The following is a 16,573-nucleotide window of genomic DNA, read 5'->3' as shown; positions in this document are numbered from 1 at the left end:
TAATTAAATCGAAGGATTGCTGAACTCCACATAGAGTACAACTCGTGAGTGGTGGCTAGCTTTAAACGTTACTTGTTTTATGGGGTGTTCTGTCACCCGGGTAGAGGACACTCTAGTCTTTTCAGACGGATGGCTTAGCTCTGAAGTCGGGTGTAAGGTTATTCTAGATTTTTGTATTTTTTTTACAATGATCTTGCAAAAGCGCGGGGTGGCTGGGAGGAAAGCACATGCAAATACAAGGCTAAGATTGGATGCATACAATTTGAGAAGTAGTTCAATGAAGGAGGGCTCTGTTTTAAAAAATCTTGAAGATCCCAACATAAGGTTCTGAAATATGGCAGGAATACAGGAAAGGGTCAGGTAGGAAGAAGGAGTTGGGTTGCAGAATTTTGAGAATGTTATAGGCTTTCGAGTCATGGGGAGCTACGTACCCAAAAGCAAATACTTTTTCATTGGTCACTGATGAATGGGGTCTCATTAATAGCCAAAAGTAAATCATGTGTTGTGATTTTTAAAAACCTTTTTATTGGTTACGAGCAAAAATTACTGAAAGTAACTGGCAAAGTGTGAAGTGAAAAAGAACACCCAGTGTGCAGCAAACCACAACTGAAGTCAGACAGTCAGTCAAAGAACTTTTATTCAGCACTGGGCCATATAAAGATAAATAACATACAGACATATTATTCAAGAACGATATAAAACAGTTCATATATTTGAGGCACCAAGCTTCCAGCACCTCTGTAGTCATTGTCCTGCCCAAACCACCAACATACAATATAGATAAAATAATAGCACAGTCCGCAAGACGCCTGATAACGAAAGAACAGATATATTTGTAATGGGAGAGTTGGCTGGGCATCAGTCGATAGTGGGAGTCGCAGCTTTCCTGATTCAAAAATTGACATACATACTCTAAAATCGATGCACAACAAAATTCAAACTCTAACAGTAGGAGCCGATACAATAAGCAATAAAAGAACTAAAGCCAAAGGTGCACAGCAAGGGATGTAAGAAAGCATCCTTGGTCTAAAATAAAAACTACAGAAAAAGATTAACTGGGCCAGGGTTTGCTTGGAAGAGCCACCACAGGGAGAGGGAATAAGGGGGAGAACCACAAGCCCTGCTTGGGATTGGCTACCAGATAGTGCAAGGTGCCTAATCTAAAGTGTGTCAAGAGGAATCTACATTACAGGTTTGTGACCCAAGTGAGATAGTGTTCTGCGTCCTCCACCTCCTTCAGATCTAACTCGTGGGTGAGTGAAGGCACTGGCTGACATTCTGCAACTCTGAGTTGCATTCTGGCAGAGAGAAAATTTGATCTCACCAAATTTGTCGTGCTCCCGTTAATTTTGTCTGGGCGAAGGAAAAATATTGACAGCCCTAAGACTGCGAAGGTCTTTTGGACATACTAAAGCCAAGGGATTTAGGTCACACAATCTTGTTTGAGGCAATCTGTAAGAATCATTTGAGAGAAAAAATTATGAGGTGAGGACCAAATCTTTAACAATAATAACAACGGGGCAACCTGGACTATGTCCTCAATGAAGGCCAAACTGGCTTTCAATTGAGTAATAAGGGTGGCCGTGCTCCTGGGCCAGCAAGTAGCCTACACAGAAATTTGTTTTCTATCATTTGGAGATTGCACAAAGAGGAATAACCCAAAATGCCTGCCCCATAAGTCCCCTGGGACAGGAACATGCTCTTCTAAAGAGAGATACGTTCTTTAATGGGGTTATTAACAAGTCTTCTTGTGAACCTAAAAATTGCATCAAAGGTATATAAAGGCCATGTGGAGTGCCCCTCCCCTGACTTGAACATAATTCCCTCCTATCATAAGGAGATTCAATTTTTGCTCAATTTTTCTGACACCCGGGAGGAAACCATACTGAGCCTTAGAAAAAAAATGTAAAGCCCAATCCTATAGAAGTTGGAGAATGACTCGCCTTAAGATCTTGACCGAGGAATCCAGTAGAGAGGTGGGCCTATAACATGAAGGCTAATTCCTGTTCCCTATTTTAAAAATGGGTACCAGAACTGATTCCCTACAGAAGGAATGGCTCCTCCTACAACTTTGCGGACAACATTTGTTTACAGGGCCACCTAGAGTGTTGGGTTCTTATTGAAAACATTGACAGGAACACCATCCAGACCTTGCGCTTTACTAGGAGACGAGTTTAGGATGGCTCTAGTTACTGCAATGATATCAATAGTGTTGCTTAAGGCAAGATTATCTCCACTAGGTGTAGTTGGGACTTCTGCTGTGGGTTGGCGGAGGCCCTTGTCACTAAATATTTTAGAAGAATGCTTAACCATTCTTCAGCGGAAATATTGCATTCTAGTTTGGGTTGATTATCATCTGAGAAATAGGGTCTGTTAATAACTTCTCAGAAAGTCCTTGTGTCCCTGAGAACAGAGGCTGCTTGTAGATCATCCCAGACCTGCTTCCTGATCACTTTTCTAGCCTCTATGGCAGCTTTATACGAAGCCCTCTGTAATCTAACTTGGGCCATGTAACGAGGAGATGCTTTTAGAGCCTGCTTAAGCTTTTTTAGAGCTATAGTACAGCTAGAGTTAAACCATTAAAGGGACGGGGTTCCCTAGACAGCGGTCGACATACCAGCGGGCTGGATGCGTATTGAGAGATTCCCTGGACACCCTCCACGGCCTGGCCATAGTTAGCCTCGTCAGACAAACAAGTCATAAAGTTATTGTGTTGCCCAGATATTAACTTTTGGAAACATTCATTACGGTCCACTTTGTCCCACCTAAGGCAAATTCCCTTGTTGTTGAAGAACTCTAGGGCAGAGGGGTGGATGTGCTTTTGCAGATTAGAAGGGGGTACAGGACAAAACTAAGACATTTTGGTTGTGATCACTTAAAATGGAGGGGACAATAAGGGAACCCTGAATAGAAGGTACAATGTGCAGGGCAAACATAATTAAGTTAATTTTTGAACCATACTCACAATCATTAAAAAAGTCAGAACTAAAACATAAATTAAATGTCATTATAATCAGGTTCAAGGATTCTCCATATGCAGTGTGTGTAAAGTGGGTCAGATTATCTTCTATAAATTTGGTAACCCCACACACCCGATCACCACCGAAAGGGCAGGGGGGAATGTTAAAATCACCCATCAGTAAAGTAGCTTTGCTGTTCAGGAATCTCTCAAAATAATTAGATATAGATTGATCCAACTCCCTTAATAGGATCAATAGGATGGTGAACAGAATAAGTAAAGGAAAAATTGATTAACACAACGTCCCTAAAGCCAGGAATTATTAACCGCAGAATATGTGTACAGGAGGTACAAGAAATCAATTTGGCTTTAAGATGACTTTTTTCAAGAGGGATCAGTGCCCCCAGCCCCCCCTTAGCTATGCCAGAAATGGATGGTAACACGGGGAGGCAAAAAGATTGAAACCCATCAATGTGAAAGTCCTCAAAGGCCCAGGACTCCTGACAGCAGATAACATCATAACCTTTAATCATTTCAGCCAATCAGTGATACCTAGTACATTACTTATGCCTGCTATGTTCCAAGACATAATCCTGAGGTTGTCCAATTTAGTCATTTCTTTTGTAGAAAATGGAACACAAGATAGTTCACCCTCCTGTGGAGTGGAAGGAGGTGTAGTGGAAACAAAGTTGCAGGTTCCTCCAGTCATTCAACATCTGGCAGACCCTTGAGGACAGCAAAGAGGTTCTTTTGTAAAAAGAAAGGGTAGTAGAAGGACCTACAACAGCAGGCTTCCGAGACACAGGTTGAAACAACAAGGGTTTATCACCACACAGCCAACTCTTGAGGATTTGGTCGATGGCCCCACCCAACCAACCCTCCTAACCATTGTAATCTTGTCTGCAAAATTTGACTGCCAACCTGTATTCCAATAGAACCAGTGGACCACTTTGTTCTTCAAACCTTGGCAATCCTCTTGCCTGCCTTCGGGCCATGGTGGCACCCCTTCCGACATGATAAGAAACAGCGTTCGCTCAGGGGGAAGGTTCAAATGACACACACACTCATTGTTTAAAAGTGAGCTGCACCTATTATTGCTTTTGACACCAGAATAACAACCCTGCAACAGGGGCAGATGGATTATCACGTGATGACTGTGAGCTCTGGTCAGGGTAAACCTGAGGGTTTATCTGCACCGATGGTAGAGGCTATAGACTAGCTGGTGCAGGGCAAAGCGAACCATAATTTGGTGCAGAACAGACTGAGGCGGAAGAAGGACCAGGCTGGGTGGTTATATGCAGGGTAATAAGCCTGGACCAGCATTGGGATAAAAGCGTGTGCATTTTGTCACCTAGATGCTTGATTTGGGAAAGGCCATCCAGCCGAAAAGTTGTCAAACAGGTCTCCAGATTTGCAAAAAATGGCTTACATACTTCCAACAAAGCCGCCTTGATTTCAGCACTAACTAGGCAGGACATCATTATTAATGGGAGAATAATCCATCTTTGTATGAGGCTTTTTTGCGGCAACAGGATCTTTCTGAGCTGAAGTGTTACGCTTTTTCCTTTTGGCCGCTTGGGGTTTGGAGGGCTGTAAAGGATCATTATTTGAATTGGCAACAGTGTTATTATACGGGGAGTCCTTTTTAGAAGTGGTGGATTGAACAAGAGAGCAGGGGCTGGTATGTTTAACATCGTAGCCACTGCTGCTGTTTCAAGGGGGGTTGCTGTATGCTTGTTAGATGTCAATACTTTTTAAACCGCATCAAGGCGGCTTTCCACTTTTTCCATTTTTGTGGAAATGGCACCCACTGCGGAGGTGAGATAGGAAGTTATTGGGGCAGAGTGACAAAGCCCCTTATCACCAGATTTCTGACATGCAGTAAGGGCCTTTTTCGCCATGTTGACAGGTAGAAGCTAAAAACACTCCTTGGCAAGAGCTAAAAGCAGAGTCCTAGGGCCAAGAGAGAGGACCCAGCCTCGTCCCGCCGCAGACGGGTGCAGACAAGCCCACTTTTGGCCTAGTCTTTGCCAAGGCACAGGCCCGGGCGTAAAATGTGCTTTATTGCGCGTGGCCAAAGTCAGATGTTGGGGATTGACAGGACCGCCTCCTGAGGCCCTGTGCACAGTGAAACACCTAGACCCTGTCATTCAGCATTCAGTGATGACTTCAAAGAACATACACTGTGGGACAGCCAAATGCGCTTTATGGCACACCACCAAAGTCGGGTGAAGGGGATTGACAGGACCGCCTCCTGTGTCCTGTGCACTCTGGACTACGTAGTCGCCCTCAATCAACGTTCAGTCATGACTTCAAAGAACCCGCGCTATGAGACAGCAAAATGCGTTTTATAGCGTGCGGTCAAAGTCAGGTATGTGGGATTAACAGGACCACCTCCTGAGTCCCTGTGCACTTTGGAATGCATAGTCACCCTCAATCAGTGTTCAGTGATCACTTTAAAGAACCTGTGCTGCAGGACAGGAAAATGTGCTTTATGGCACATGACCAAAGTCAGGTATTGGGGATTGACAGAACGGCCACCTGGGGCCCTGTGCACACCGGAATACGTAGTCCCCCTCAATGAGCATTCAGTGATGACTTCAAAGAACCCACCCTGCATTACAGCAAAATGAGCTTTGTAGCACGCTGCCAAAGTTAGGAGGGGGGAACTGATAATACTGTCTCCTGCGGCCCTGTGCATGCTGGAATATGAAATTCACCTCAATCGGCATTCAGTGATGACTTCACAGAACTGAAGTCAAAAACTGAGTTTTGGGTAAGTGATAAAATCTGTGAGCGTGAACAGTGGAGAGCTGACTCTCACAAAGTGTACATTCCTTTTTCCTTTTGCATCCTTGGCACCCCAAGAGGGCAAATGTGCCTCGAAAGCAATGAGAAAATAAAAACATGAGAATACCACAAGCCAAGAAAGATTTCCAGAGTACTTAAGCTGTGGACAAATACTCTGAGTAGTTTTGTAAAGTCTTCAAATTATAAAGGCACTCTCTCTCCTTGTGCTCTTCAATTTATCCTATCTTCTGAATATTGTAAAGACTTGCAGGAGGTTTTTGTAGGTAGACTTGAGAAGATTGCCCAAAACATTAGCAAACATTCAAAACCTATAAAAGGATAATTCCTACTTAATTCTTACAAGTAAGAGAATATAAGAGACAAAAGGTTTGTAACTCAAGTAAAAAAATAAGATCTTATTTGAATCACAGAAGATCTCAATAGAGTACAGTCTAAGAGCCAGATGTATAAAGCCCTTTTCCATTTCTTAATGGTCCGAAATGCAAAACGGCCTTTTCTTATGTACAAAGGCCTTTAAGAAATTGCTAGTTGCGATTTCCACCCAGTAGAAATCGCAATTTGTGATTCCCATAATAGAAAATCTAAAATAGGGATTTCCTATTTGCGATTCCTATTCTGATGTACAAAGCATTTCCTAAATGCAACTTGGGTATTTAGGAAATGCAATTACCACCAACTTAAAGTCAGTGGTAATCAGGTGCATTTCTTTTTTTTTTTTGCAATAGAGCACAAACATACCCCTTAGGCTTGTGTTTGCTCTACAGATGCACCCCTATTTTTGGGATGCACCAAGGGGGGACTTTGGCCCTTTGCCATCCCTGGTTTTGCATTTCCTAAATCGCGATTTCTTAATAAATATTCAATATTTAGGAAATGCAAAATCAGCCCATTGACTAAAATGCTATGGGATTTCTTAATACCGATTTCCTAATAGAAATTCCTACTTTGTGGGAATTTCTATTAGGAAATTGTTATCTTTGTACATAGCATTTTGCATTTCTTAAATAGCTATTTCTACGAAGTCGCTATTTAAGAAATGCAAAATTGCATTTTAGTATATTTGACCCTAAATCTGTTGTATGTATCTGATACAATGAGATAGAAACTCATGTCCTTCTATTGTGGGAAACAGCCTTTACTGCGCAATGGGAACCACACAGTTCCTTAACAATGCAGTCTCAACAGCGAATGCGTCTTAACCACACATTCCTGAACCACGCAGTTCTTTACAACAACTTGTTTTAGGGAACGCATTGTTGGACTTGTGTTGGATTTTAACTCCAGCGTTTTGCCTACTGTAGTGCAGACTGGAGTTGGAATAGTAAATTATACCATTCCAAAGTCAGTGTCCCCTAAAGCAAGTCACTGTAAAGATCTGCGTGGTTCAGGAATGCGTGGTAAAGACGCATTTGTTGTTTGAACTGCATTGTAAAAGCATGCATTGAAAAGACCTGCGTGGTTCCGTCCTACAACCTTCTATTGTAATTGGAGGGTGGACTCAAGACCTTCTGCTGATCATCGTACACTATTCCTGTCTCCTTTGACATCTGATATATCTTAGACTCTCTAAAACAAGCATTGGTGACCGGTCTGCTGAAGAGAACAGCCCCGGATACTTCCTCAACTAGTACTTGTTAACCAGTTTTAATCTGCTGGGTGCTTGGATAAAAACAATAGCCAGAATTCAGCAACATCCATTTATTGAGTAATATTTCATCTTAGGCAACTGACAATCAGGATTCCAGACTGGTTGGGTCAAAACGTTGGCCTTGCCGGACATTTTACATCCAGTTGGGCTAGCCTTGCAGATGCTGCTCATTCCTTCCACATAATCTAACACTGCTGACCACCCTCCAACACTGAACCAGTGATCCCTGAACATGGGTAAGGGAATGGAATATTGAAGCACCTAGAATGAGAGTCACTTTCAATTTATTCTTTCAGTGGTCTATCAGTATAAAGTTTAGCATATTTACCACTAGAAAGTAGCATTTGCAAACAAGTGCTCATCAGACTATGGAATAGATTGGCATGGAAGATTAACTGTGGAAAATTCTTATATTCTAGGCCAGTCTAAAATGGGCTTAGCATCTCTTACAAATAAATTGCAAAGAATGGCTAGTCCAAAATTTGGGAGGGTTTTATTGGAAGCTCCAAAGTCTGGTGGGTAGCACTCTGCCTAGCAACATATTGACTGATACTGACAATATGCTAATCGGTCTTGCATTAACATACACTAATTTCCCTCGTAGTGAACTTACATATAGTACATCTTTGTTAGTGGCATTGAGATATAGGGATGCTCTAACACAGAAGACATACTATGAAAAGCCATTATCAAACGTATGTGTATGAAGAGACAAATTTGATGAACTATGGAACCCTTCCCCAGGATATTAAACATAACCATGGTTTGCACGGACTAACATTAATGCAAACCAAAAAAGATATGTGAATGTGTTTTGAGGAGACGCATTCCGGTTGGCTGAGGCGAGGCCCTCGCCAGGTAGAGCCTACCACTCTCGTCAGGGTGGGTGATTACACTCACTGTATAACCTGTGCCCACCCTTGGGTAGCTTGGCACAGAGCAGTCAGGCTCATCACAGTGGCAATTTGTAAAACTCTGACCCAGCATGCCCACACAATAAGTACACTGAGCGTCACAAGCAAAACTTCACATGAGAAGTATCTAAATAAAGTTTGTATTTAACATATACATGAATTAACATCACATCATTATCATGTAAATCTGCACATAAATCACATTCAGAAATATCACTAATAGTACGAGGCCCAACAGTGTTAATCTAACTCAGCAGTACGTACATGTGAGAAAAATAATACCTTTCCTCCCCGCACCCACGTGCCGTACTACAGAGTTGGAAGCACGAAACCCACCCCAACGATCGCCCCAATTCAATATAAAACAGTTGTAGGAGGAACAATGTATACATACAGGGACTATAGCACTTTTGAAAAAGCTCCATGACTTAGACTGCACCAGTAAACGTCAATGTCAACCACAATGGTAAACAACGTACTTGGCAATGTTGCAGCACAGTGAAATGAAGCCCAGGCACTCACTCCCACAATCTCACTCCGCACCGCTATGCTGTGCCACGCATGTCAGCCACACTCACCTACACACACTTGCACAAGCTCACTTGAGCACCCTAATGTGGTGCTACGACAACTGGGAGGTGAGGTATAATTGAGTCTGCAGACCCCTCTTGGACCCAAAACTTCCACCACCCTCCAACCAATTCCCGCCCCTCCTCAGAGTTAGAAATGAAGCAACTTTTCCCCGAATACTCAGCTGCTCGCAGCCGGTGGTTACACTTAGTCAAGATCCGGGGCAAACGTACAGGGGAAGAAGGAGCGAATGGCTGATCAGGCAAGTCGGCAAATGGAGTTTTGATCACCACACGGAAAGTTCACTAAGGAGTCTCCACACCGGCCTTCTGGCGCAGGCCCATGTCTGCAATGCAGAGTGGGAGGGTAGCCTTGGTACACGTTGTTCACAGTGGCACCCAGCCAAACCAGACACTCTACTTCACAGATAGTTACCAATTCGGCACCTCCCAGGACAGGTGGCACTATGTCCGGGACGCGATGACTTGGACCACCCGAGTTGCACACAAAGAGTTTACCAAATTCTGTACCCTCCTGGTATGAGCACAAGGTCTGGTACATGATGACCTGAGTCGCACCAGACACTTCTGAACATAGATGCAAAGTGCTCAATGCAGGGTCTCCCTCGTATGAAGCCCAATGTCTGGTGTGCAATGACTTGAGTTGCACCAGACAATCCCACATACACACGACAAGTTACCAATGTAGGGCCTCCCAGAAATGAGGCACGACATCAGATTCGCAATAACTTGAGTCGCACCAGACAATCCTGCTGCACACAAAAAGTTACTAGTGCCGTGCCTCACTGGAATGAGGCACAATGTTTGGTGTGCAATGACTTGAGTCACACAAGACAATCCCACTGCACGTGAAAAGTTACCACTGCCGTGGCTCTCTGGAATGAGGCACAACGTCTGGTGCGCGATGACTTGAGTGCACTAATCAATCCAGCTGTTCACAAAAGGTTACCAATGCAGTGCTTTTCTGGTATGAAACACCACGTCTGGTGGGCGATGACTTGGGTTACACCAGGCACTTCTGAACACACAATTAGTTCCCATTCTGCACCTCCCTGGAGTGAGGCACAACGTTTGGTGCGCAATTACTTGAACTGCACCAGGCAAATCCGGTTCACACACACAGAGGAGCCAGTTCAGCAGTACAGCATGAGGTAGACTGCGGCACTGCTCCCGGTACGCCACCACCTCTGACAGTCGCACCAGTGACATGTACACCGCACGCAATAAGGGTGCAGTCAGCTGTCGCACAAGAGAAATGCAGCACACTCGACAACAGTGGGCCATGTGAGGTCCCGCAACCAGTAATCCATTTACTACCAACCAAACACTTATGCATGATGCGGCCCTATGATGAAGGGCCACACTCCTTGAATGCGGGCTGTACTTTGCAGGTCCCTCAACAAGCAAATCCGGCTTCCAGGTCCAATACTTAGTTCAATGCTCACACCCCTGCTACCTGATGGAATCCGACAGACGACTTAGACGCCTGGAAGGGCACCGCTCTCAAAATGACACTTCAGATGGTGTAGGTCGCTTGCAGGAGGTCTCTGATGTCCCCGAGACCTCCACGCAGAACAGGGGGCAAGCCAACAAGCCCTTGGAGAGCATACTTCAGAGTGTCACGCTGCAGCAAGAAGTGTGACCAGGCCAGTCACGATGCAGGAAGGGTGCCTAATCCCTTCCCAGGATAGTAAATACAGCTGTGCACAACAGCTTCCTCTGTCAGTGTGCACCACACAGTACAGGGACTCAGTCCTGCGCTCCTGCAAGTGTACCTCTAATTGTTGAAGTGTGGTTCCCCTAGTTTTACTGAAGTGGGCTTTTGACGTCAGGGGTGGTTCAAAGGGTTGCCTTTTGAACCACAGATGTCTCCCCTAAATTTCAGTCCAGTCTGCCATGGGGCCCTGGAATGTAGAGCCTCATTTTTAGTGGGGCCATGACCTGGCTCCGTGAGGCAAAGTGTCAAAACCTCTCCATCCAATCTATCCAGCCAGGCCCTCACATGGCAGAGGTCTGATGTTTCAGTTGTCCAAGATTTACAGTTGTCGCTGGGGAATGCACAGATGTGTTTTTCTCCAGCCCCCAGTGAAATAAGGCTTGAATTGAAAAGTCCCACAAGAAGGATTTTAGAACATGGAAATGCCCACTTTGTAGAAGTGGCATTTTGAAGGTATTATTGACAAAACTGCCTTTACCATTGGAAAGGGTTTGACAGTGGGAACCTAATAATAGTAAACATGATGATTTACATTTAAAAAAAATGGTTCTTGTGGGGGAAGTATAAGCCTCGACTTCCACGGCAAAAATACACCCTCCCTGAAGGTAAGGTATTTGTATAATTAAATGTATTTGGATAATTCTTCTTTATTATTTATAAAATCTAATTATTTTGTAAATCAATATTACAAACCAAAAACAAACTTGGAATAGGACATCAAGAATATTGATAGAAATCAGTTAAAACTGTATAAAAGACAAAATATGGTGCTCGTACAAAGTGATGGCGAAGTGAAAAGTGAATAAGTGAACTTAAAGTGCACCAGTGGTTTTTACAGATATATGCACAAGAAAAAGTGGCTGTCGAAAACCCATGGTAGATGGAGAGGACTTACGGTGTCTGTGCCTCGAGAGGTTGAGAGGCCAAAGACTCACCTTTGCAGTGATATTTGTTACACCTGGGTTTTCACAAATATTTTCCAGCCACTACCTGCTTGTATGGGGATGCAAGCACATGAGAATATGATTTTGGCCTGATTATTCGGCGCTGAGCCTTGTCGCTATTGCCTGCATGTATGGGGATGTAGGCACTTGACAATATTAATCTGCCTGGTCCCTTGTTGGTGGTTCCTACAATAGTCTTTGGTCCTGATGATGACCCGTTGGAAATTCATTTACTGCTAGGGTTGAAACGTCAACAATGAGTCATTGTGGACTGTTTGCTAAAAATATAGTTGAGGATTTATGAAACTCTAACCATGGGTGTTGGATTATGAAATCACAGAATTTTCAACAGCCATATGTTCTTGTGTGTATATCTGTAAATACCACTGGTGCACTTTGAATTCACTTATTCACTTTTCATTGCGCCATCACTTTGTAGGAGCACCCCATTTTTATTTTTTTTTGTTTTATCTGATTTTTATTGATATTCTTGATGCTTTATTCCAAGTTTGTTTTTGGTTTATAGTATTGATTTACGAAAGAATTTGATTTTCTAAATAATAAAGAAGAATTAACCAAATAAATGTAATTATACAAATACCTCACCTCCAGGGAGGGTGTATTTTTGCTATGGAAATCAAGGCTTATACTTTCCCACACTGACCAATTTTTTGTATGTAGATTTGCTTACCCGGGTCCACGGGTTACAGGGTTCACCCCTTTTCTTGCTATATATAGTCAACATGATGAGGCTGCTCCACTGCAATCCACTATTGCTGCTAGGATTCATTACAGGGAGTGCAGAATTATTAGGCAAATGAGTATTTTGACCACATCATCCTCTTTATGCATGTTGTCTTACTCCAAGCTGTATAGGCTTGAAAGCCTACTACCAATTAAGCATATTAGGTGATGTGCATCTCTGTAATGAGAAGGGGTGTGGTCTAATGACATCAACACCCTATATCAGGTGTGCATAATTATTAGGCAACTTCCTTTCCTTTGGCAAAATGGGTCAAAAGAAGGACTTGACAGGCTCAGAAATGTCAAAAATAGTGAGATATCTTGCAGAGGGATGCAGCACTCTTAAAATTGCAAAGCTTCTGAAGCGTGATCATCGAACAATCAAGCGTTTCATTCAAAATAGTCAACAGGGTCGCAAGAAGCGTGTGGAAAAACCAAGGCGCAAAATAACTGCCCATGTACTGAGAAAAGTCAAGCGTGCAGCTGCCACGATGCCACTTGCCACCAGTTTGGCCATATTTCAGAGCTGCAACATCACTGGAGTGCCCAAAAGCACAAGGTGTGCAATACTCAGAGACATGGCCAAGGTAAGAAAGGCTGAAAGACGACCACCACTGAACAAGACACACAAGCTGAAACGTCAAGACTGGGCCAAGAAATATCTCAAGACTGATTTTTCCAAGGTTTTATGGACTGCTGAAATGAGAGTGAGTCTTGATGGGCCAGATGGATGGGCCCGTGGCTGGATTGGTAAAGGGCAGAGAGCTCCAGTCCGACTCAGACGCCAGCAAGGTGGAGGTGGAGTACTGGTTTGGGCTGGTGTCATCAAAGATGAGCTTGTGGGGCCTTTTCGGGTTGAGGATGGAGTCAAGCTCAACTCCCAGTCCTACTGCCAGTTCCTGGAAGACACCTTCTTCAAGCAGTGGTACAGGAAGAAGTCTGCATCCTTCAAGAAAAACATGATTTTCATGCAGGACAATGCTCCATCACAAGCGTCCAAGTACTCCACAGCGTGGCTGGCAAGAAAGGGTATAAAAGAAGGAAATCTAATGACATGGCCTCCTTGTTCACCTGATCTGAACCCCATTGAGAACCTGTGGTCCATCATCAAATGTGAGATTTACAAGGAGGGAAAACAGTACACCTCTCTGAACAGTGTCTGGGAGGCTGTGGTTGCTGCTGCACGCAATGTTGATGGTGAACAGATCAAAACACTGACAGAATCCATGGATGGCAGGCTTTTGAGTGTCCTTGCAAAGAAAGGTGGCTATATTGGTCACTGATTTGTTTTTGTTTTGTTTTTGAATGTCAGAAATGTATATTTGTGAATGTTGAGATGTTATATTGGTTTCACTGGTAATAATAAATAATTGAAATGGGTATATATTTGTTTTTTGTTAAGTTGCCTAATAATTATGCACAGTAATAGTCACCGGCACACACAGATATCCCCCTAACATAGCTAAAACTAAAAACAAACTAAAAACTACTTTCAAAAATATTCAGCTTTGATATTAACGAGTTTTTTTGGTTCATTGAGAACATGGTTGTTGTTCAATAATAAAATTAATCCTCAAAAATACAACTTGCCTAATAATTCTGCACTCCCTGTATAAACGTTCCACCATATTAACCTACAGGCAGAGCAGCTCTCAATGGCAGTGAAAACACACATGGGCATTCTTCATTCCATGGGCACATGAGCCCTGGCGCACGCACAAGCCTGCAGGGGCAGGCTAGAGACATACTTTGAGAACACCCAAGGGTGCAAGTGCACCCATACAGGCCTGCTGTGTCAGGTTCAGTACATATATAGAAACCCTAATCTTCAAGTGTGCACTTATTGGCAAGTTGTGCATCGCTCAGTATACATATGAAAACAAAAATATGTAAATGTGCACAAACTGCCTAGCCATGCTAGGCTCAGTATACACACAAAAACACCAATGTGCAAGTGAGCACATATAGGCAATCCATGCTAGGCTCAGTATACACATGAAAGCACTAATGTGCAAGGGCGCCCATATAGGTAAGCCATGCCAGACTCAGTATATACATGAAAACACTAATGTGCCAAGTGTGCACATTCTGGTAGGCCATGCTAGGCTCAGTGAATACATGAAAATACCAACGTGCAAGTGTGCACATATAGGCAAGCCATTCCAGGCTCAGTATATACATGAAAACACCAACGTACAAGTGTGCACATACTGGTAGACGCCCTTCCTAACTTATGTAGGGACGGTGTGCATGCACTTTCCTACTGCACTTACAATGGGAAAGTGCCCAGGGCCCTAAGGCCACTCAGAGAAAATTAGCAGAACCTCAAGGAAGAGCCAATCTCCTCTGTGGGGAAACCCACATGGGAGTTCCCCCCTACCAGGGCATGGGACATCCTTGTGTCCCTGCCCTGCCTTCTGCCTACCGTCTGCTTCGCCCTTCGGAGGTTGCTCAGGGGGTAGTGGAAGCCTTGCTCAGGGCTGGCCCCAGTGGGGAAGATGCCACCCCGAGCATAGGCGCACCTGTGCCTCCTCAGGCCTGCAATACCAGGCCTAGTGCATTTTGGTGAGGCTACTCTGGTGGGTGGCATAATCAGTGCAACATCACACTAGTGGTCAGGACCGTACCTGCCCTGGGTATGTGGTGTAACTTTTTACAGGGCACGCCTGGGTGTGGCACCTCAACCAATCACGTAAGCGCCTCTTCCTTGCATGAGTAGGAAGGGCACGTGCAGTTTCCCCTGCAGTACGGTGGGAAAGTGCCCAGAGTCCTATGGCCACAGACAGAGAGTCGCAAAAAACTGGGAGGTCAAATCAAAACGTTTCAGGGAAATCTCCTAAGAAGGGCCATGTGCAAAAGAATGCAAATAAGATCTGTCACCCATAGCAGAAGGACAAGGTTACAGTGCTTACATGTGATATACTTATCTGTCACTGAAATAATATGGTATAAGGTGTCTTTCCAAAGTAAAAAGAAAGATGGTATTTGGCTCACTTTAGAGAATCTATATTCATAAACGTACAACGCTAAAAATAATAATAATGTTAGTATAATAATTTCCTAGTGTGCTGTTCTGGTTTTAGGAGCAAAAGAGGAGGTGTTTATATTCCTGGTGAAATATTTCTCATACTACCACCTCTTCAATTTAGTATCCGTGGGTGTAAGGTGGATAAACAAGGAGCTGAGCTCAAGGGTCACACTGAAGACCAATCGGTTCTCTGCATTAAAGCAAGCCAAGGAACAGGCAGACAACAAAGCTGAAGGAAGTCTATTGTTGTTTATCATTAACATCTACATAAAGTGACCTTGCAGCTCCTTTTCAGGTATCACAAGCCACCACATGTTAATCAACAAATAAGCCTTAAGATCCAATACTATATCCACTTGCCGATTAAAAGTGTTTATAGTAGTGACACATCAGGTTTACGCTCCCACCCAGGTTTTGCTTTCCTTATCTGCATGTGGAGAGGGTGATATGCAGTGCAGAGAACCACACTTATCTAGGGCTTTGTTAATAAAACAGCAGGCAACCCATCACAAACTTGTCTGCAGTCAATCTGAAAAGAATTGGTTTGGTTACCTGGTTGCAGGTTGATCGTTGTAATACCGGGAGAAAGATGAGGCTGACCAGATTCTAATGGAACTCTTTCTTGGTCATCCAGAGATACTAGTTCCTGCGTGAAAAAAAGGTTAAAAAAGCGGGCTTAGTACACCCTACTGTTAACATCTAATATTAATGCAATGAGAGACTCCCATCCCTCCCCTTCCAGCCAATGATTGATTGATTTATTTTTCAATTAGTTTTACATTACTTCTTTAAAGGCCCAGTAGCAAAGGGATGCTCGCTTCCCTGCTTCTCCTTTACTCCCCACCCCTCTCCTTCTCGGCCCTCTCTTTTCATTTTTTTCAGTTTTTTATCTGCATTTGCCCAAAGCTACGGGGCTTCTCACTTCTCTCTATTTGCACAGCCTACTCACACATACTTCATTTTCTTTGTTTACCGCTACAAAATATCCATCCACCATTTTGGAACTGTATTTTAATAATAAAGTATAACTGAAAACATATTCACAAGATGGCCGCTACGCATGAGTACGCATGTTCTTGCACCACAGTTGTCTTCGAATTACTTTTTTTTGCTGCACACTGAATAAAATAATTCCAAGATGACCACATATACAAACACATGCATCCAACCGCATGGGCAGGCATCTTATAATAGTTATTCTAAAGCTATAAAAAATCA

At 43.5% G+C, this 16,573-nt stretch overlaps 1 protein-coding gene across 2 annotated transcripts in view; it reads right to left on the bottom strand.

The window, feature by feature from the left end:
• The window catches only part of LTBP1 (latent transforming growth factor beta binding protein 1), a 1,022,847-nt gene that overhangs the window by 249,553 nt on the left and 756,721 nt on the right, over window positions 1-16,573 (bottom strand). For both annotated transcript variants that reach the window (XM_069234696.1, XM_069234697.1), the window contains exon 14: window positions 15,908-16,001. In XM_069234696.1, coding sequence (XP_069090797.1) covers window positions 15,908-16,001 — 94 coding nt within the window. The remainder of the gene's footprint in view (window positions 1-15,907; window positions 16,002-16,573) is intronic.

This window comes from Pleurodeles waltl, chromosome 5 (genome assembly GCF_031143425.1).
Source record: "Pleurodeles waltl isolate 20211129_DDA chromosome 5, aPleWal1.hap1.20221129, whole genome shotgun sequence".
NCBI classification, from domain to species: Eukaryota; Metazoa; Chordata; class Amphibia; order Caudata; family Salamandridae; genus Pleurodeles; species Pleurodeles waltl.
Note: the sequence above shows the minus strand (reverse complement) of the source record. Positions and strands in the feature narration are given on the sequence as shown.